At 42.0% G+C, this 22,281-nt stretch overlaps 1 protein-coding gene across 1 annotated transcript in view; it reads left to right on the top strand.

Moving 5' to 3' along the window:
* Positions 1-17,774, top strand: part of LOC145418026 (nephrin-like) — a 194,645-nt gene extending 176,871 nt beyond the window's left edge. The window contains exons 16-18 of the mRNA XM_080286561.1: positions 8,686-8,765; positions 9,084-9,282; positions 17,716-17,774. Of these exons, the coding sequence (XP_080142687.1) occupies positions 8,686-8,765; positions 9,084-9,282; positions 17,716-17,774 (338 nt within the window). The remainder of the gene's footprint in view (positions 1-8,685; positions 8,766-9,083; positions 9,283-17,715) is intronic.
* Positions 17,775-22,281: the final 4,507 nt, after the last annotated feature.

Genomic DNA, 22,281 nt, shown 5'->3' with positions numbered 1-22,281 from the left:
CTCCTCTCCTTTCACTGATCCACCTGGTGAACAAGCCTACACCTTTTCTATCCTTAATGACCTAGAGCAGCTTGTACAGCACCCTACCTGTATCCCTGACCGCCTTGGAGAGAGCTCCAACTTACTTGATCTCTTCCTTACAACTAATCCTTCTGCTTACACTGTTAATCTTTTCTCTCCGTTGGGCTCCTCCGATCACAACCTTATCACCTTAACCTGTCCTATCGCTCCGGTACGGCCTGCGGACCCTCCCAAAAAACGTCGTCTCTGGCACTTTTGGATCTGCGGATTGGGAGGCCCTCAGGTAGTACTTCTTTGATTTTCCCTGGAATTATTATTGCTTCCATGGCCAGGAGCCATCTGGGTGTGCCTTCCGCATTACGGAAGTTATTCTCTCGGGCATGGAAGCATACATTCCTTTCTCATATCCTTTGACTAATGTACAAAAGCCTTGGTTTAATCACACTTGTTCTAATGCTGTCCGCAACAAGGAGAGGGCCTATAAAAGGTATCGGAGCCAACGCATCCCTGAACCACATATTTTATACATTTCTGCCCGGAATCGTGCTAAGCCTGTTCTTCGCTCTGCTAAAAATAATTTCATCCGTACAAAATGCTCTCAACTCTCTAACTCGAACTCTTCCTGCTCCTTCTGGCACCTTGCTAAAAACCTTTCTAACAACTTTACCTCATCATCCTTCCCTCCTCTTTTCTACTCTGATGGCTCTGTAGCTATTTCTTCTACTGATAAAGCAGATCTCTTTGCTCAGACTTTCTCCTCCAATTCCACCTTAGACGATTCCGGTGCTGTTCCTCCATCACTTCCCCCCTCTGACTTCCTCATGGCTAACATTAAAATTTCTTCAGCTGATGTATTTTCTGCCATTGCTGGCCTCAGTACTAATAAGGCATATGGGCCTCATGGAGTCCCTCCTGTTGTTCTCAAGAACTGTGCTTCTGTGCTTACACCCTGCTTAGGCAAACTCTTTCGCCTTTGTCTGTCAACTTGTACCTTTCTTTCTTGCTGGAAATTTGCTCTCATTCAGCCGGTCCCAAAGAAGGGTGACCACTCCCAACCCTCTAACTATCGTCCAATTGCTTTAACATCCTGTATCTCAAAATCTATTCTTAATAGAAAAATTTTAAAGCATGTTTCCTATCACAACCTTCTTTCCGATCGTCAGTATGGGTTCCGTCAGGGACGCTCCACAGGCGATCTTCTCACCTACCTTTCAGACTCCTGGTCATCCTCCTTTCGGGACTTTGGCGAAAGCTTTGCCATTGCAGTTGACATCTCAAAGGCTTTCGATCGAGTCGGGCATAAATCTTTAATTTCCAAACTGCCCTCGTACGGTTTCTATCCTTCTATCTATGCTTTCATCTCTAGCTTCCTTTCTGGTCGTTCTATAGCAACTGTTGTAGACGGCTATCGTTCTTCTCCTAGATCTATTAACAGTGGTGTTCCTCAGGGCTCTGTCCTATCACCAACTCTCTTCCTCTTATTCATCAATGACCTTCTAAGCTGTACATCTAACCCTATCCACTCATACGCTGATGACTCCACCCTTCACCTTTCCATTCGATTCCCACAATGTCCATCTCAGCAGTTACTTCAACAGGCAAGGGATGAGGCTATGGCACACCTAATGTCTGACTTGGCTCGTATCTGTGACTGGAGTAAAACAATCTGGTTGTTTTTAATGCATCAAAGACTCAGTTTTTGCACCTATTAACCCGACAAAATCTTCCACAGGTATATCCACTTATGTTTAATAATACTCAACTTAATCCTGCATCATCGTTGAACATGCTTGGGGTTTCATTTGCTCGGGATTTGTCTTGGAAAGACCATATTAAATCTCTTGTAAAATCTGCTTCCAAGCAATTGGGTGTGCTAAGCCGACTCCGTTCCTTCTTTGCCCCTGCACAATTGTTGACTCTATACAGGGGTTTTATCCGCCCCTGTGTGGAGTACAACTCTCATGTGTGGGGAGGCTCCCCACATACAGCTCTTCTCAATAGGGTGGAGTCAAAGGCTATTCATCTCATTAACTCTCCTTCTCTTACTGACTCCCTTCAACCTCTGTCTCTTCGCCGCACTGTTGCATCTTTATCTCTTTACTATCGCTACTTCAATGGTCACTGTTCCTCTGAACTGTCTGCATGCATACCTCCACTTCTACGACGGGCGCGTAGCACCCGTCTAGCAGCAAACTCTCACCCAGTTTCTGTCCAACTCTCTAATGCGAGAGTTAACCGTTACTCCCAGTCCTTCATTTATGCAACAGGTCAACTCTGGAACTGTCTTCCTCTGTCTGTATTTCCTGCTTCCTATGATCTCCAGTCTTTCAAACGCAATGTGTCAAGGCATCTCGAAATGAATGGATCTTGAATTTGGCTCTCTCTTGTATTTTGTTTTTCTCTTGGAAGGAACAGTTTTGCGGGCTCATTGCCTTTGGTTCCTTCTTCCCCACATAATATATATATATATATATATATATATATATATATATATATATATATATATATATATATATATATATATATAATTTTTATTGTATTTATTTATTTTACTTTATTTGTATTTTATTTTTTTTTTAGATATTTTAAAACCTTACGTTATGGAACAGAAAAAAAAAAACTAATTAACCTAAAGTCCCTAAAACTGATAACTTAACAGACAAATTGCTAACCTATACTAAATCCTAAAAAGACAAATAGCTAAACCTTCAGTAATGATAAAAACAAAAATACCCCGACCAAGAGAACTTCATCGACTGCAGATATGTAATGCCGTTCTACATAACATACCTGCAATCATCACCTGGTGACTGTCAGTCGAGGCACAACCTTATATATGGGACATCAATATATGATAGAGAACCAGACGAGTCAGGAACATTTCCATATACGTCAGCTGTCGGCACTAATTAGAATAACTTAAGCAAGATGGTATAATATATTTACATAATATGTACAAAAAGTGAAGAACCTCGCCCAACAGACCACCATCGACTGCAAGTGCCCAATACCTTTCTATATCGCACACTTGCACTCATCATCTGGTGACTGTCAGTCGAGGAACGGGGTTTAATGTAGGGGACATCAATATTAGAAACAGATCAGTGGGAAGGAGGAACTATTTCAAATATGTCAACTATCAACCCTGATTAAGAGTACAATATATACATATTTACAGTTGATAAAAACCATAACCATACAGCAAAAAAGTCACATCACTCTGATCAGTCCGGTCTCTCTCGACAAAGCCATCAATTTATCAGTCATAAGAATGTCCCCATTACCCACGATGGTGGGAAGGGTGAAGGGGATGTCTGCTGCACCGCAGTAATTTACAAGTGAAGCCCTTTTACGAATAAATCTCTGACAGTGCAGGTTGATATGACTGGTAGATAACACCGCATCACAGATGTCACAGTGCGGTGGAAAGCATCTTTCCATGTAAGGTTCCATGTGCGTTACCATGGTGGCATTGAGCCGTAATCGCGCCAGGATTGTTTCATCAAGACGACTGGGACGGTTGGCAGTATCCCAGTCGCTCAGGTATGGCTTACCGGTTGGATTACTAAGTCTGGTCCACTGACCTTGCCACAGAAGATTTATTGGTTTCTTTCCGAGAGAGAGACTCGACCGTAGATCACGAGGAACGTCCCAAGTCTCCTCGAGCTCTACAGCCGACTTTGCAAATAAGTCAGCCTTCTCATTGCCATAAATACGACAATGACCAGGCACCCAGATCAGCTTGAAAGACTTGTCGCACGAATGCAATTTATAAATAATGCAGCCCTGGATCTCATTAGAGTCCGTAGTACAAGAAGCAATTGCCTGAAGGGCTAATTTTGAATCTGAAAATATGATGAGTCATGCTGGGAAGTGAGACCATAGTCTATGGCTCTGTCAATAGCAATAAGTTTGGAGGTAAACACAGATGTATGAGTCGGCAACCGATACCTGAGGGCACATTCAGTCGACCACACACTAGCACCAACACATTCAATCGACTTGGAGCCGTCGGTTTACAATTGGTGGGACCCTAAGTGATGAACGATGATGTTACGAAACAAGTGGTGGAGCCATGTTTCATCAACAGTAAAGCCACGTGGCTCCCAGAGCACTATATTTTTAAACACCAACTTGTCACAGTCACTGAGGTCCACAACAAGCTCCTGAGTCAGTAAGTGGAGGTGAACGGCAAGTGGCCGACGCAACCACCCCATTAGATGGTGGTATTGACGCAGGGGGTTACAGGCCACATTGCCGATATTACTTTTCCTTGATGTTCATAGGCCATATGATAAGGCCAGGTGGTCACGGCAAATACAGAGCGGAGACACATTCGCCTCCACTTCCATACGAGCTACACGGGTACACCAGACGGCTCCGAGACACGTTCACAAACATTTGTTCTGCAACACCTCCAATCCTTTCAGCGTGGCATCGGATGCCAAGCCACACACTTGTGCGCCATAATCTAGCTTCGATCAAAGAAGAGACATACACCATTAATAAGGATTTTCTGTTGGCATCCCATGTAGTACCCACTAGGTACTTGAGGACATTTAACGGTTTATCACAACGAGCAAGCAAACTATTAACATGAATTTTGAAGTTCAAACGACGATCAAAATGTATTCCCAAAAGCTTTACAGAATTTTGCAAAGGTACAGCCTGACTATCCAAAGTTAAGCATAAATTAGGTAAGTTACGAGTCGTAAAAACTGCAGCAGCACACTTAGGGATCAGAAATTTAAATCCCCACTGCAAGGCCCATTGGTGGACGGAGTCAAGGGCTGCTTGAATCCGCCCAGCCGAAAATTGTGCATTATGGGAAGAGTGCCATATTGTACAATTGTCAGTGTAGAGCAAGTATTTAAGGTTCGTCGGGATGGGAGCTGATGACAGAATATCATTGATCATAATACTAAATAAAGTGGGACTAAGCACACTTCCCTGCGGCACCCCATTTTCCTGGACAAATATATCCGATGTTATGTTACGGGGCAATTTGACAGAGAAAGTCCTGTCCCTTAAGAAATTTGAAATAAAAATAGGCAAATTTCCTCTGAAACCATAAGCACAGAGCTTCATTAGTATACCGTGTCGCCATGTCATGTCATAGGCTTTATGGACGTCCAAGAACACCCCTATCATGAATTCTTTATTGACAAATGCCTCTGCAATACAATGCTTCAAATTCATTAAATGATCTAGTGAACTTCTGTATTTACGGAAGCCACATTGTTGATCATTTAACAAATTCTTCGACTCTAAAACAAAAAGAAGCCAATTATTAACCATACGTTCCATGACCTTACATAGACAAGAAGTCAACACAAAAAGACAAAATGAAGTGGGATTCATTATTAGGACTCCATATTATAATTACAAATCATAATAGATAGATAGATAAATAGATAGATAGACAGCTCTATGCGAGCCTGGGAATGGGAAATGATCTTGCAAGTTACACTGAGGAAAAGCTGACGACAGATTACGAAGTAGCCAGTAAGGAGATGATGCAGTTAGTTGTCAGCAATGCACCGGTGAACAAAGCTTTGTTGACCATACACACACATACACACATATTCACACACAGGCTTCTAGAACTTTCCAATCACAGGGAACACACGTGATACGTCTCCTGTTTCACCAGAATTTAGGAAAGAGAGCTCAGATGGAGGCTAGCCATAGAACAGACAGGTCACAGGGAGAAGGGCTTAGCAACTTGAGAGAGAGACAGAGAGAGATAGGGGGATAGCTAGCAGGACTCTACTTTATACTTCGCTCTGTGTGAGAGACTTGTTAATATTTCCAAGATAAATAAAAATAATCCCATACTATTCTTTATCTCTCCTTTGTCATTGAATGACAAATGGGAAAGAAGATTATCTACTTACAAAGCTACTCAAGTATAACAACCGCTCGTCCACAAGTCTAATATATATAACTCCACTACAAGTAACCATAAAGTATTTTTTTATGACATCATAAGACGACTAGCCTCTTTGGGTATCGGTATGAAGTGCGAAAAGTGCCATGAGTTTGGGGATGTTAGAAACGCCAAAGTCTCATTGTACAATGCTAACACCTTAATCAGGTTGTCCTGATTAAGATGCTGGTCATACCGTACATGATGGTGTTTGGTCCAGGGCTGGTGTCTTTAAAGGATTTAAGGGCAAGGAACAGTTCATCTAGCGTAAACTCTTGGTTGTGTGGGGAGTCTAAGTCTTCTGCGGCGAAGTCTATTGTCTATAGCTTAGCTGTGCGTTTATGATGTTTAAAACGTGGATCAAAATTGGCTGAGCTACTTACATGAGAAAAACTCCTGGCGAGGATGTTAGCAATTCGTCATAGATGGTGTTGTTCACCTGCAGGCTGGTAACAGGGATGTTTGGGCGTTTATTATTTAATATTTTAATAGTGGACCAGACTTTATTGAGTGGAGTTGATTGATTCACCGTGGACACCAAGGACCGCCAGGAGTCACGTTTCGCCCTTATTATTCTCCTTGCCTCAGCCTGTGTCTGTATGCAATAAAATTTTCCTCCGTTGGCTGACTATAAAAAAATCCTGTATCTCCTATTACGTTTCCTTAATGTTTGTTGGCAATCCAGAGTCCACCAATGTGCTCTATGCTTCACGTGAACTGTAGAGATCTTGGGAATGGCAGCCTCAGCCGCGTGTGTTATGGAATTAGTTACATTTTCGACCTTAACATCCATGGTCTCCCTAGATATATCTAAATTGGCGATCCTTGACAAAGATCCACAATCTGCTTTCTTATAGTTAAATTTTGGAGGTGGAGCGTCTGAAACAATGTCGCGTGTATAAGAAAGACAGATGGGTAAATGATCACTTCTGAAGGAATCGTCGTAAGGGTCCCATGAGAAATCTTGATGTATACCAGGGGAGGCCAGAGACAAGTCAATGGCCGATAAAGGGGCTTTCACACGGGAGACTCGTGGACGTCCAAACTGGCCGTGGACGTCCAAACTTGCCCCCGTGGGAGGGTCATGGACGTCCACGAGTGGAAGGCCGCCTGACCCATTCGTGGACGTCCATGGTCACCGTGGACGTCCATGACTCGGTAGTCTCCTTCTCTATGGAGTTTACATGTAGCTGCGGCCAGGTAGCATGTGTCGTCTGTTATCTTGAACTCTGTAGTCAGTTGATGTATTATATTATATTATAATTAATTCAAAACCGTCACAGCAGACTTAGTATAATCTTTTATCATACGACTTGTAATATTTCTATTTGTCACAAAAAATTGTAAGATACACCAAAATGTGTTAATTATGATGGAATGTCGATTGATTGTTTACAAGAGAGGCCCGCGCACGTTAGAATGGCATACTCGGGAAGGAGGCAGAACGGTGAACATCATCATCAAGATAGTCCACACATAACAGCATGGAAGGCCACCAGCAGTATATCGGTCAAGGGAGGCTGAAGTCTTTTTGACTGAGCAAGTTAGGGACTGTCCGGCCTTGTGGCACTGCAGAGATCCCGATTTCAAGAAGAACACCCCCAAAAGACACCAGTTTGGGATCATAGCAGGACTCATCACTCATCAGTTTCCTGATGCTGGAGTGGTTACACGAGGTAAATAATTTTCAGTATCAGTTGCAAATTGAACAACAGCACATTTTTTATATCATGTTGCATTATCATGCAGTTGATTCTGTGTGATGGGTATATTCAATACAGTGATGAAATAGGTTAATATTTTGCAGAAGCCACAACTGGATTTCAGGTGTTGTGAAGTGTGTAGCCTATAGTTTTAGTATATTTGCAAACTCTTCTATTCTACAACACATTCACTGCCAGTGGATAATAAAGGAGTGGATTTAATATTCAATTTTATATTAATTCTTTACCAAATGGGCAGTGCCTTTCCATATTTCCTCTTGAAATGTGTATTTCACAGGTTAATATTATTCCTGGAATGCCACAGATACTGGTGATTTTAACAAACATACCTTTGAAAGCTTTAAATGAGAAATTTGAATGCATAAATATCCGGCCGACGTCGTCTGCCGGTAGCCAACTATATTTATTGTTCCTAATGGGCGTTAATTCGAAAGCTGGCTCCCAAACTCAAGTGAGGTTAGGCTGGATTATTTTGTAAAAATCATTAAGTTTTCCAGTGCTTTGACATGGGATACACTGATGCATCGGTAAACATTGCCGCAGGCAACCAGGCAACTTCCTTAAATACCCATAGGTATTTTTTGTCTTTTTCCATTCACTTGTCGCAGTCACATCGGAACAGTTAACAATATAAGTTGCTTAAGTACCAAAATTACTTACTCTGAGATCGTGAGTTTGCTGTCATGTAGGTGGATTCACCACGCCCGTTTGGTAAAGAATTACCCAAATGTTATGATGCTTACTTCAATCTGCCTCTTACAAGGGCTTCTGCTCATTTTGATTGCAGCAGACTAAAACTGTAACAGTCAGAAGTGACCTATTAAGGGTCTTTTGCTGCTTATACTAAACAAGACATTTTACTTTTCCTCTTTCCAGAGTGTGTCATGCTTAAGTGACAGAACCTTAAGAAGGCATTCACGAGGGAATACAACAGAGTTAAACATCCAAAAAGTGGCTCGGGGGCCATCAGTTCCAAATGGCCACTGTTTGACCACTTCTTGTTCCTCATAGATCAAGTGACTCCTGGGCCCAGTATTTCCACGGACAAGATAGTGCCACTTCAGCCAAGCCAGCAGTGCACTGATGATCAGGTAACATTTCACTTTCACACAAATTATCATTTATGCTTATTATCTCGCCTTATTGTACCTAATACAGGGTATTAGTCATTGTTTTGTACATTTCATTCATCCTGCACCCATGCAGGGAACTTTAAGATAATATGTTCTCCAATCAACACTTCCTGATTCTAGACATAAAGAAGTTTCTGTCTTGTTAAAACTGTATAATGATTGCATGTTCATGTTAAAATGCCAGTAACTGACACATCTTTCCATGGAAGCAGTCATTGTCATGCATGGATGTGTTCCAGAGTTGAATGTAAGTTGTCTAATTACTGTTTTTCCCAGGAGGATGACGTGATTGATGGGTCGGGCCTTGTGTACAACAATTTTGTTGAAGATGGTGATTCCCTCACTCATCGCTTAATGTCACAAAGCTCACCATCATGTAGCAAACCACTGCCTTCAGCAGTGGTGGATTCACCCCTGGCTGATGGACCAGTGGCCTCACCAGCAGCCAGCCAATCTACTTTTCCACAGGAGGAAGGTCAATCTTTGTTCTCCCCACTGGTCAGCTGCAAGCGGCTGCGACTTGAAGACCCGAATAGTCATCCTCACGTAGCTTCTGCTGCAAAGCGGAGAGGAAGTCCCAGAGTTCCTGAAGAAACGCATCCTCAGCAGTCACCAGCAGCAGCAGCATTATCAATAATGCAAGCTTCCATTTCACAGCAGGAAGGAAATGGAGTGGCATATGCTATGTTCTCTTTGTTAAAAGAAGCTTTTAAAAATCGCCCACATGAACAGATGGCAATGGCATTTGATATATTTGAACTTCTTTGTAGTAAATATGGAATAAACAGAAACAGTACATTATGATATGCCATCATTACTAGATGTTTCAATTATATTTTGTTAGACAATATCCTTACCCTGCCCTAGGGTGGGAAAGGAGGTCCTGAAGATGATGATGAATATAAAATTTCACCCGATCTCAAGTATCAGGTATCTACCTTCCAAAGTATCATGCTTTACTAGGATCCTAATGTTTCCTCATACAGTATATTTATTTTATGATAAAGTTTATGTCTAGATATGTATATCTAATACAGGATATTTATTCTGTTTATTGTTCAGAGTATTTTATTTTTTACATCCATTTCCTATTTACTTGTGATTTTATATTTTAGACTATGTATTGCAGTTCCTTATTCCTAGTCTGTTTCTTACACCAATAAAGAAATGACAATAATTGTCACAATTACCTTATCCTGTTGAATGAATTGTCATAAAAGTTGCAGTGAATGGGTTGTGAGGTCAAATCAGTTTGTGCATATGAATTTCCCGTTGACTGAAACATTCTACAATATTCACTCCAAAATCCCCCAGTGCACAGTACCCAATAAGAGATATTAAGCAAATATGGTGACCACCAAATTCTGGCTTGCCACTTTTCATAACATGATGGACACACACAAACACGATGTGCTGGTCATTATGAAACCTCAATCATAACCTTACTACAGGGAACCACCTTTCCCATCATCCACATGTTTCAAGTCTCCAGTCTCTTAACTCTCCATTAATTTGTGCCCCAACTTGTTTCACCTTTCACACGTTCCCTCTTGCAGACATTTAATGAACCTGCTGTACTAATATTGAAAAAAATGTGTCATGAAAGTGAAGAAAAGCTTCTTTTTTTCCAAATCTTTATTAGTCTGGCAGCAATCACGTTTCAAAGTAATGTATGTGCAAAACCCCACTGAGAAAAATTTTGTGTATATACAATAAGCAAAGTATACAGTAAAGAAAAAATATTCACACATGATATCAAGGTTCAAAATGTAAATAACGTCACCAAGCCAAGTACTGAAGACAACTTCAAAGGGTTTGACAGCACACATAAAAGTACAAAGCCAAGGACTTGAATGGCATAGTCCCATACCCATAAATTAAATATTCACCAAATATCATCCCAGAAAAGTGTGGGTGTAATGGCATATGCATGAATACATAGGGCAAGGACTTCATCCAAAATGTAAGTCAGCTCGGCATGGCAATTACTGAAGACAACATTAATGGGTGTAAAAGTACACACAAAGAATGCATAGCCCAGGACTTGAACAGCAGTCCCATGCAAAGTAAATAAACATATTTCATCAAATAACATCCCTGAGAAGTGTGGGGGTAATGGTGTATACTGTACATAAATACATAAACCAAAGACTTGAATGGCATATACAGAAACTCAGTGCAGTCTTACACAGGTGCCAAAAATTTTGCAAATTACATCCCAAATCGTGTTACATACATTGGCTAACAGAAGTTAACAGATACAAATAATCTGGGGAGACATCAAACAAACTGTACTAAAAAAAAAAGGGGGGGCATTTACAGTAATAAATTAGACACACACACACACACACACACACACACACACACACAAACCAAATGCCCTACTCAGAGACAGGTGTACCTAATCAGAGGACAGCACAGTGTGGTTATCATCTACATCACCTTCTGCACAAAATCAGTGCAACAAGGCCATTGCGTTTTGCCATGGTACACTGCCTTCATTGTTAAAATATGTGCAGAAGGTGTCTCGCACCTCCATGGCATCTCTCGAAGGTCGTCGCCCTAGAGGTTGCAGGTTCTCCATGCCATTGCCCACAGCATTTCGCCACTCTCCTGGAACTACCCTCCTCCCCTGAAAATCCTCTCTGTCCAGTAGCTCAGGTGGGGCATAATTCTGCCTTGACTCTGTGCGGAGGTAATTATGTAATGCTACAGCAGCCAATACAAGTTGGTTCACCCTCTCTGGTGATGTCCTAATTGGCTGCCTGAATATCTGGAATCGACTCACTAGGATTCCAAAAGCATTTCTGATACTCTTCGTGCTCTTGAAAGCCTATAATTGTGGACTAATTTTTCATCAGAAAAATCCCTGCCTGGAAAAGGTTTCATCATATATGTTTTTAGAGGGAATGCATCATCGGCCACAATGACAAACGGTGCACTTAACTCAAAATTAGGTAGATTTGTCGGAGGAGGTAGTCCAAGCTCATCATTTTCCAGCTTCTCCTTCAAAGTGCATTTATTCCAAGCACCTCCATCACTTGCCCTACCATTTGTTCCTACATCAACATACAGGAACCTACATTCAGCATCCACCAAGGCCAAGAGGATTATGCTGAAGTTCCCTTTGTAATCAAAGAATTCTGAGCCAGTATTTGATGGTTTTTCAATCAACACACGCTTCCCATCCACTGCCCCTACACAGAGAGGATAGTTCCACTGTCGACAAAAGTTTGCTGCCACTCTCCTCCATTCTGCCGGTGTCTCTGGGAGCTTCAAGTACCTTGGCTGCAGTGCCCGATATATAGCCGCACAGACACTTGGGATAATACTGGAAATTAGGTTTTGGCTCACCCGGAACTGAAAGCTTAGTGATGTCTGCGATTCTCCTGAAAATGCCAAAAAAAAAAAAAAAAAGTCCAGTTGGCAGAGGACATGGTGTTGTGGAGGTGATCAGTTGAAAACCGGAGTTAGGGTTGAAGGACTGTAAGATTAGGGATTGTATTCTTTGTGACATGGAGGCATTGTAACACCTCCGTCCGTATGCTTAAAGCTAATGAAGGGCCTTTCCTAAGGGTCCTATATCAAAACGGTATTAAATGGCAATAATGAAGAGTATTCATGTTATTTTAAAAAAATAATATATAGTAAATTTTGTATTTGAAAAACATTGTCAGTTTGTCCCAAATGAATACAGTAATGGTTTATGAGCCTAGTGATTGAGATCACATGTATGATTTTGCTGATGCCCCCAAATTTATTTAATAGGTTATATGAAGTAAGAGAAAAACGGCAAACAAGCATGTGGTAAAAGTGAAACAGATAGTATAAAGCGTTAATCCGTAAGGAGGCATAGGACCACCAAAGAAAAAATAAATAAATAAAAGGGAAAAAAAAAATCCTTTGAATTGATTTTGTGAATGTAAAGGTGTACAGTACTTTCAAGCAAGAAGAGGATCCATCAATAAGCAAGGAAATTATTATTACACAGGAAAAAACAAATAGGTTAGGATAAGTTTGTTTAGGTTAGCAGAAAATGGGTTAGGTAAGCATAAGACTCAAATGAACATAATGTCATGAATATAAAAGTGCAACTCAAGGGAGACCTAATGATGTAACCAGACCCAATCTAATGTAACCAAAACTCAATCTAAATCCTAACCTAACCTATGAAATGATTTAGAAGTGGTTAACATTAATCACAATAATTGGCTAATTCAGACATTAATAACAATTCATACCTGTAATATTATAATATATAAATAATCATCAAAATACACAGAATCAAAGTAATTCAACATTACCTATGGCCAAATAACGAAGTGTTATAGCTAGACGTTCCTGAGGTGTAACTGCACTCCTCATGTTTGTATCAAGCTTGCTGATAGCAGGTCTCACAAGCTCTAGCAGATAATTGAACTGGCCACGGTCAAGTCGCATCCATGTCCTGAAACTTTCATGATCTTCCAAGGCAAGTTCTTGGACCAGATTTCTATACTGGCTGCTTTCTTCTCTCCGTGCAAGCCATTCTCTCATCCACAATGCCCTTCTTCTCCCCCTCCTTTGTCTTCTTGCTGAGGCTTCTTCCTATCTTGCAGGGTTAGGACTGCAACACCCATTGCAAAAGTCACAACCTGGTATACGTCCATTGTTGTTGTTGATAAACAAGTCGTCTGCAGCCTGCTAGGGACCTCCCAGTGACCAGTCGTGTGGGGTGAACTCCATAAAGAAGAAGAAGGTGGCCGTGGACGTCCACCGTGTGATAGGGTATGGACGTCCAAGCTCAGTTTGGACGTCCGTTTTGTGCTGCACAAATTGTTCACGGGTCCCCGTGTGATACCCGCTTAAGTTACCAGTACGATCATCTACACGAGTCGCTCTACCATCGGTCAGAAGAGAGGTTGGACTGTAGTATTAGGTCGACTATTTGCTCCCCATCACCATCGATCCTCAAGTTATCCCACTGATAGTGATGGGCGTTAAAATTGCCCAACACTAACTTATTCCCAGGAAGATGTTCAAATAGTGAATTTAAAGCATCACCATCAATGAGGCCATGTGGAGGACAGTACAGAGAGCAAAGAGACAGATGTGTTATTAAAGTTTACTCGGCACGCGGCCGCCTCCAGAGTAGAATTTAGAATCACTTCCATTTGTGGGTGTGATTTGTGTGTGTATATGGCAACTCCGTGACCTTCATATCTTCTATACAAATGGTAGTGTTTGAATTGTGGAGGATCAGGAGGATCCTTCAGGCCTATCTCCTGTAAACAAACAACGTCTGGCCTGTGTATGGAAAGCAAGATTGCTATATTATGTAGTTTATTCCCAACACCCCTACAATTCACTGTAACAGACACCTACTGTATCTCTAAGAAGGGTAGGGAGGAATATGAAGTCTGGCTAACCTAACTTTATTAAGGGTAATTACAAAAAACTATTGCTGGTTGGGCAGCCCTTGAATCTGGAGGAGAGTTCAGCACACGTCCGCTCTCTCCGCAACCCTTCAGCGTTTTTTTTTTTTTTTTTTTTTTTTCCTATCGACCATTGGGGCCGGAGTCCCTGGTCATTAAGGCAAAAATATATATATATATATATATATATATATATATATATATATATATATATATGTATATACATTGAGACATATATACACGAACATATATATATATATACATATATACATACATACATGCATACACACATCCATGCATATGAACATACACACTTTCATGCACACGTTCATACATATATAATAATTTTTATTTTATATTTTTTTCGTAGTTTTATTATTTTTTTTAACCTTATATTACTTATAAACTACTAATCTAAAGATCCTAAAACTAATCACCTGACAGACAAATCGCTAACCTATACTAAATCCTAAGAGACAAATAACTAGACCTACACTAATGGTAAAAAAAGCCTCGACCAAGAGAACACCATCGACTGCAGATATGAAATGCCTTTCTACATTACATACCTGCACTCATCACCTGGTGACTGTCAGTCGAGGCACAACCTACTATAGGGGACATCAATATATGAAAAGGAACCAGACGAGTCAGGAACATTTCCATATACGTCAGCTGTCGGCCCTAATTAGAATAACTTAAGCAAGATGGTATAATGTATTTACATAATTTGTACAAAAAGTGAAGAACCTCGCGCAGCAGACCACCATCGACTGCAAGTGCCCAATACCTTCCTATATTGCACACTTGCACTCATCATCTGGTGACTGTCAGTCGAGGAACGAGGTTTAATGTAGGGAACATCAATATTAGAAATAGATCAGTGGGTGGAGGAACTATTTCAAATACGTCAACTGTCAACCCTAATTAAGAGTACAATATATATAATTTACAGTTGATAAAAACCATAACCATACAGTAAAAAAGTCATATCACTCTGATCAGTCCGGTCTCTCTCGAGAAAGCCATCAATTTATCAGTCATAACAATGTCCCCATTACCCAGGATGGTGGAAAGGGTGAAGGGGACGTCTGCTGCGCCGCAGTAATTTATAAGTGAACCACGTTCACGAATAAATCGCCGACAGTGCAGGATGATATGACTGATAGATAACACCGCATTACAGATGTCACAGTGCGGTGGGAAGCGTCTTTCCATATATGGTTTCATGTGAGTTAAAACGGTGGCATTGAACCGTATTCTCGCCAATACTTTTTCTTCCAGGCGACTGGGGCGGTTGGCGGTGTCCCAGTCGCCCAGGTGCGGCTTACAAGTTGGAATATTTAGTCTGGTCCACTGACCTTGCCACAGAAGATTTACTGATTTCTTTCCGAGAGAGAGACTCGACCGTAGATCATGAGGAACGTCCCAAGTCTCCTCGAGCTCTACAGCCGACTTTGCAAGTCAGCCTGCTCATTGCCGTAGATATGACAATGACCAGGCACCCAGATCAGCGTGAATGACTTGTTGCATGAATGCAACTTATTAACGATGCGGCCCTGGATCTCGTGAGAGTCCGTAGTGCAAGATGCAATTGCCTGAAGGGCTAATTTTGAATCCGAAAATATGACAAATGAGTCATGCCTAGAATTGAGAGCATAGTCTATGGCTTTGTAAATAGCAAAAAGTTCAGAGTTAAACACAGATGTATGAGTCGGCAACCGATACCTGAGGGCACATTCAGTCGACCACACACTTGCACCCACACATTCACTTGACTTGGAGCCATCGGTGTACAAGTGGTGGGACCCCAAGTGACGAATGATGATGTTACGAAACAAGTGGTGGACCTCCGCCTCCGGCACCTTGGCCTTTGGTGCTGGGAGCCATGTAACATCAACAATAAAGCCAAGTGGCTCCCAAGGCGCTATGTTTTTTAACACCAACTTGTCACAGTCACTGGGGCCCACACCACGGTTGTCCCGTTCGTTTCGTTCGAAGATTTCCTGCACATATAGTGCAGGCCGGGCCATACATTAGGCCCGGTCAGTGGTGTATGGGCTTGTTAAAAATGGTAAGTGGGGAGGACAGGACCTGGGGATTGCCCAGCACACACGTCCTGTCTCCTGGCGGGCTTTGTGGTGTGTCACTGTTGTCCGTTCGTTCGTTCGTTCAAAGATTCCCTGCACCTATAGTGCAGGCCGGGCCATACATTAGCCCGGTCAGTGGGGTATGGGCTGTTTCAAAAACAGTAGAGGGAGAAGACAGGACCTGGGGATTGCCCAGCACACACGTCCTGTCTCCTGGCTGGCTTTGTGGTGTGTGTGATCGTTCGTTCGTTTGTAGTTTTCCCCCACCTGTAGTGGGGGCCGAGCCATACATTAGCCCGGTAAAGGTGTATGTGACTGTCTCATGCCTTTTTATACTAAACCAAGACAGTGTCCGGGAATCGGCGAAAACTTTAATTAATTACTTTGTAATATTTTCGGTTTTCTAGAATCTTTAAAGAATGCAAGAGATACATTTACACTTGACGTAAGGAGCAAAATGACTTACAATGTTGAAATTTTTGTTATAAGCATGAAGGAATTACTGTCATAACGAAGCCAAATCAATTAGGAATTCAAACAGTTTTATTACCCGCATCGTTTTATGGCCTACGTGACTGATGACACAACTTCGATAACATGAATTTCGCGCATCACTAATGACTACCTTCAACAGTCTTACTTTAGACGTTTTCAGTTCACCACTGCATAGTACAAAAGGGGAACTCTATTAACTTCAGCAAGTAAATTTCTATATTAGAATACGAAGAAAGACTTTCGCGATTTTTAATATCTACGAAACATCCGCGGTTATACTTCTTTGTTGGCAAGTGCTGGTCCATTATGTATAAACATTCACATCAACTCTTGTCTTAATACTATGAATGACAGAATCATGCTCACATTATGAATATCAATTAAGACTAGACTTAAATATAAGATTTAACGATTAAATGAACTGTACAGACTATATAATAATGCCTAAAATTACACTTACAATACTAGCTGATAATAATACTTAAAATTATGGCACTATCACAGGTCCTTCCTCCGGAAAAAAAATAATTTTAACATCGGAAGTCAAACATTTAATTCAGTCATCTACATTTCCTAGGGACATGTGTGCGAACGGGATGGACTTACCAAGTTAAATGTGAACCTCCCTATATGAACAAAGATTTCCCTGAGTCTTCCTCCTGTAAGTGGCACCTGTCGGTCCACAAGTACAATCACGTACCCCAGGGGGTCGCTACTCTGTCACTGTACTCTGGAAATCCAGTGGAGAGGTATACCCCAACCAACCTCCTGCCTGGATGGCAACATGGTCGTCTCACCCGGACTGATCAGTACTCTCGCTGCCAGGATCGTCCCAGGGGTGCTTTCCATTCACACAACATACAGACTAATCACATTCACACTCTCATCCATTCATTCTGACACTTTCAGCTCTCCACCTAGCCACTGATGAGCGCCTGTCAGGTCCTGAAGTCACTGTTCCTCCCTAGACTGTGTTGACTGTAACTTGAGGGGGTTTCTAGAGTTTCCCTCGAATTAAGGCAATATTTCCCACTGAACTGGGCTGCATCCATAACCCAAACTCCTGTGAACTCTCGATGGATGAAACTTCTCTTGAACTCTAACTGTCCCAGTCAACAGTCAAACAGTCCGACTTGCACACATTTCCTTAACCATCACTCAACTTAATACTGCAATAACCAGCTTCGACACTCAACATTCTTCAGCTAGTCTCTGATGAGGGCATCTCTCATGGGGCGGTAATTGTTCATCAATCGGATCAAGTTCAAAGGCCTCTTCCAGGGGTGAAGAGCCACTCTTCACCTCCATAATAGGGCTTCACTTGTCCTGCGGCTCTTTGTACCGTTTTCCCCGTGAACACATTTTCTACCACTTACACACTTCCGTCCATCAACACTTCCACTACACGGTATGGACCATCCCATTTCACATTAAGTTTTGAACACATACCAAGTGCCACAGTTTCCTTCTTAATCAACACAAGGGTTCCAACTCCAACCGTTTGATTTTTCTGCTTTGGTTTGCCACGTCTCTATACCGATGCATCATCTTCTGGTGCATTCCCCAAATGAGAGCATGGACGACAGCCATCTCGTCTTCCTCATCGTCAACAGAAGGTAAGGGTGCACCAACCAGCCTAGGTGGATGGCAAGAGAAGGCAAAGCAGGGTTGGTGTTCCGTGGATGTATGGACTGCTTGATTAATGGTGATCTGACATGGCTGGAGCAGCTGGGGCCATCGGAGAGGGTGGCCCTGATATAGCGCAGAGAGGACTGACTTCAGGGTCCGATGCATCCGCTCAGTGACGCTATTCCCTTGGGGATGATAGGGGGCTGTGTAGTAGAGGGTGATTTGGTGTCGCTGGCAGAATCGTTGAAAATCTCTGCTGATGAACTTGCCTCTGTTGTCCAGGACGATGCTGCGAGTTTGTCTGTGATGTGCGTGGACTGTTTTGTTTTGAGGGGGAAGAACCTAACAAAGCGGCTATAATGGTCCACTACTGTAAGAACGTAATGGTAACCCTGGACTCCAGCATCCATATCAGTAGGATCTATCCCAATCCTCTCCAGCAGCTTATTCACTGGAGGCAATTCCTTCCACTGTTGCTGCAATCCAGTGTACCCTTTGAATCTCTGACAAATTACACATTTTTTTACACAATCCACACACATCTAGCCATTGTGTAATGGAAGTGTCGGGCCCTTCCTCCGGAAAAAAAAAAAATTAACATCAGAAGTCAACACTCAAATCATTCATCTACATTTTCTAGGGACATGTGTGCAGACAGGACGGACTTATCAAATTTGACTGTGAACCTCTCTATATGAACAAAGATTTCCCTGACTCTTCCTCCTATAAGTGGTACACCTGTCGATCCACAAGTAAAATCATGTACCCCAGGGGGTCGCTACTCTGTCACTGTACTCTCGAAATCCAGCGGAGAGGTACACCCCAGCCAACCTCCTGCTTGGGTGGCAACATGGTCGTCTCACCCGGACTGATCAGTACTCTCGCTGAAAGGATCATCCCAGGGGCGCTTTCCATTCACACAACATACAGACTAATCACATTCACACTCTCATCCATTCATTCTTACGCTTCCAGCTCTCCACCTAGCCATTGACGAGTACCTGTCAGGTCCTGAAGTCACTATTCCACCCTAGACCGTGTTGACTATAACTTGAGGGGGTTTCTAGAATTTCCCTTGAATTAAGGCAATATTTCCCAACTGAACTGGGCTGCACCCATAACCCAAACTCCTGTGAACTCTCGATAGATGTAACTTCTTTTGAACTCTAACTGTCCCAGCCAATAGTCAAACAGTCCGACCCACACACATTTCCTTAACCATCACTTAAAACTGCAATAACCAGCTTCGACACTCAACATTCTTCAATAAGTCTCCAGGGAGGGCGTCTCCCACGGGGCGGTAATTGTTTATCAATCGGATCAGGTTCAAAGGCCTCTTCCAGGGGTTCTAAGAACCACTCTTCACCTCAACAATAGGGCTTCACTTGTCCTGTGGCTCTTTGTACCCTTTTCCCCATGAACACATTTTTTACCATGTACACACTTCCGTCCATCAACACTTCCACTACATGGTACGGACCATCCCATTTTACATTAAGTTTTTGACACATACAGTTGCGAGCAGATGACTCGAGGCCACCCAGCCCACCAACTTGTTGATGTTTTATCTGATAACAGTGGACTTGCTGTGACCTTGCTCGATATTCAGTCGGCTATTTGGGCGAAACAAACCCAATGATAATTAGCAATGTGCAGTTCTAACTGTTCTCCAATCAGTATCATGCAAGTAAACGTATTATATTGATAATGATTATTATGTCACACATATGGTAGATATATTTATAACCACAGTATTACAACACAGGCATCCAAATAGTGGTGCGTTCATTCATGTGAGACACATGGGTTTCGGTAGCGATTTATTTTTTTTTACTATAATCGCGAACCAAACAACCTTTACCAGTTTTCAAGAGATATGCCGTAGGGTTATCAGCTTTCCCACAACTGAGCATTATTATCGTAAAAATACCGTCATGCCAATCAGACCTCAACGTGAACCTTAGAACCTCACTTTCGTGACCTCCGAATCCGAAGCAGGTGGGAGAGTTAAAGGTTCACACTACAGTAGGAGGGGGCAGGGGGAGGGGGATGTGGAGTTATAAGGAGGGTGGTGGGTGAGGAAGGGCAGCTGATAACCCTATGGCACATCTCTTGAAAATTGGTAAAGGTTGTTTGATTTGCGACGATAGTCCAACAAAATAAATCACTACCAATACCCGTGTGTCTCACATGAATGAACGCACCACTATTTGGATGCCTATGTTGTAATACTATGGTACATGCGTATGACACGTTAATCATTATCAATATGATATGTTTAATCGTACTTGCATGATACTGATTGGAAACCAGTTAGAACTGCACATTGACAATTATCACAGGGTTTGCTTCGCCCGATCAGCTGACTGAAACTCGGGCAAGTTCATAGCTGGTCCACTGTTACCAGATAAAACAACAGCAAGGTGGTGGGCTGGGTGGCCTCGAGTCATCTGCTCGCAACTGTACCAAGTGCCAGTTTCCTTCTTAATCCACACAAGGGTTCCAGCTCCAACCGTTTGATTTTTCCACCTTCGGTTTGCCACGTCTCTATCCCTCCGCTGCCACCAGTGTAATGACGGGAATTTTAGAGCCACCAGTGTAACGATCAGAAACTTTAGATACTGCCACTAATGCCACCAGTGTAATGTAAGAATTTTGGCCACCAGTTGTAATGGTCTGAATTTAGAGATTATGGAAAATGGGTACCGTGATCTTATTAGAGAATTTATGGGAAATGACATAGCATGATCTTATTAGAGTTTATGGGAATGTGGTAGCATGATCTAATTAGAGGGTTTATGGGAAATGTGGTAGCGTGCACTTTTGAAGAGAGTGCGTGGGCCATTAGATATTAAGCACACTTTGAGGGCTACTCAATCTCGTCTGCACTATACCCTGGAGGATAACAAAACTCGAATTTCAAAATGACTTAACCTAAGATATACTAAGCATTAAGAACTGAGACAGATTACTCTACAAACTGGGAACGATCAAAGCAGATAAAATATAATCATGGTCTGTAACCCCAGAGTTATGAATTTTTACAAACCTAAATTAATACTCAAAGAATACTGATACACCTGGATATATTGATCCCGTGGTCACAGTTGACTCACTGGGAAGAAGATTACCACCAAGATATTCCTACGATTTAGCACGTATAATACAAGAATCATGTACAACTGAATATAATTTTCAAATAGATCAATAATCAAATGGACAATTTCCATTTGGACCAGCCGATAGATTCTTAATTAGGCTACATGAACTAAAGGGGGGGGGGTGATTTAGTGTGTGAGACGCCGGCTAAGCAGTGGCTTGAACGCACGATGATCTGCAATGATGATGAGAAGTGGCGATCTCATTATTCAGTACAAGTGGGATGAGGAGAAATATCACCAATTTAACTCACATTTATAAGGATTCATTACACGAGGGAGAAAGGGGGGGAGGATGAGAGTTCAGCAATAACCTGCAATGTTGAAGAGAAGTGGCGCTCTGGCAGTTGTCCTTTTTTTTTTTTTTTTTTTTTTTTTTTATCGACCATTGGAGCCGAAGCCCCTGGTCATTAAGGCAAAGCGATTGTCGCCTCCTCGTGCCTTTTTACACTAAACCAGGGGTTCCCAACCTGGGGTAAATTACCCCAAGTGGGGTAATTTGGTCTTTTGTGAAGGGTAATGGGGGAGGTAACAAAAAAAAAAAAAAAATCTAAAAATCATACCAGTTATGATAGACTTTCAGATCTATACTAAAATTCAGAGATGAATGTTTAAAGTCATGTTTATTTGGTATCAGTGTTAATAATAAAAATAAATTACTCCTTGCAATAACTCTCTTGGTTTTAGC

Source organism: Coenobita brevimanus, chromosome 112 (genome assembly GCF_032717465.1).
Source record: "Coenobita brevimanus isolate Jiangsu-jjx chromosome 112, ASM3271746v2, whole genome shotgun sequence".
NCBI lineage: Eukaryota > Metazoa > Arthropoda > Malacostraca > Decapoda > Coenobitidae > Coenobita > Coenobita brevimanus.
The sequence above is the reverse complement of the archived record's forward strand: the minus strand, read 5'-3'. Positions and strand labels throughout refer to the sequence as shown.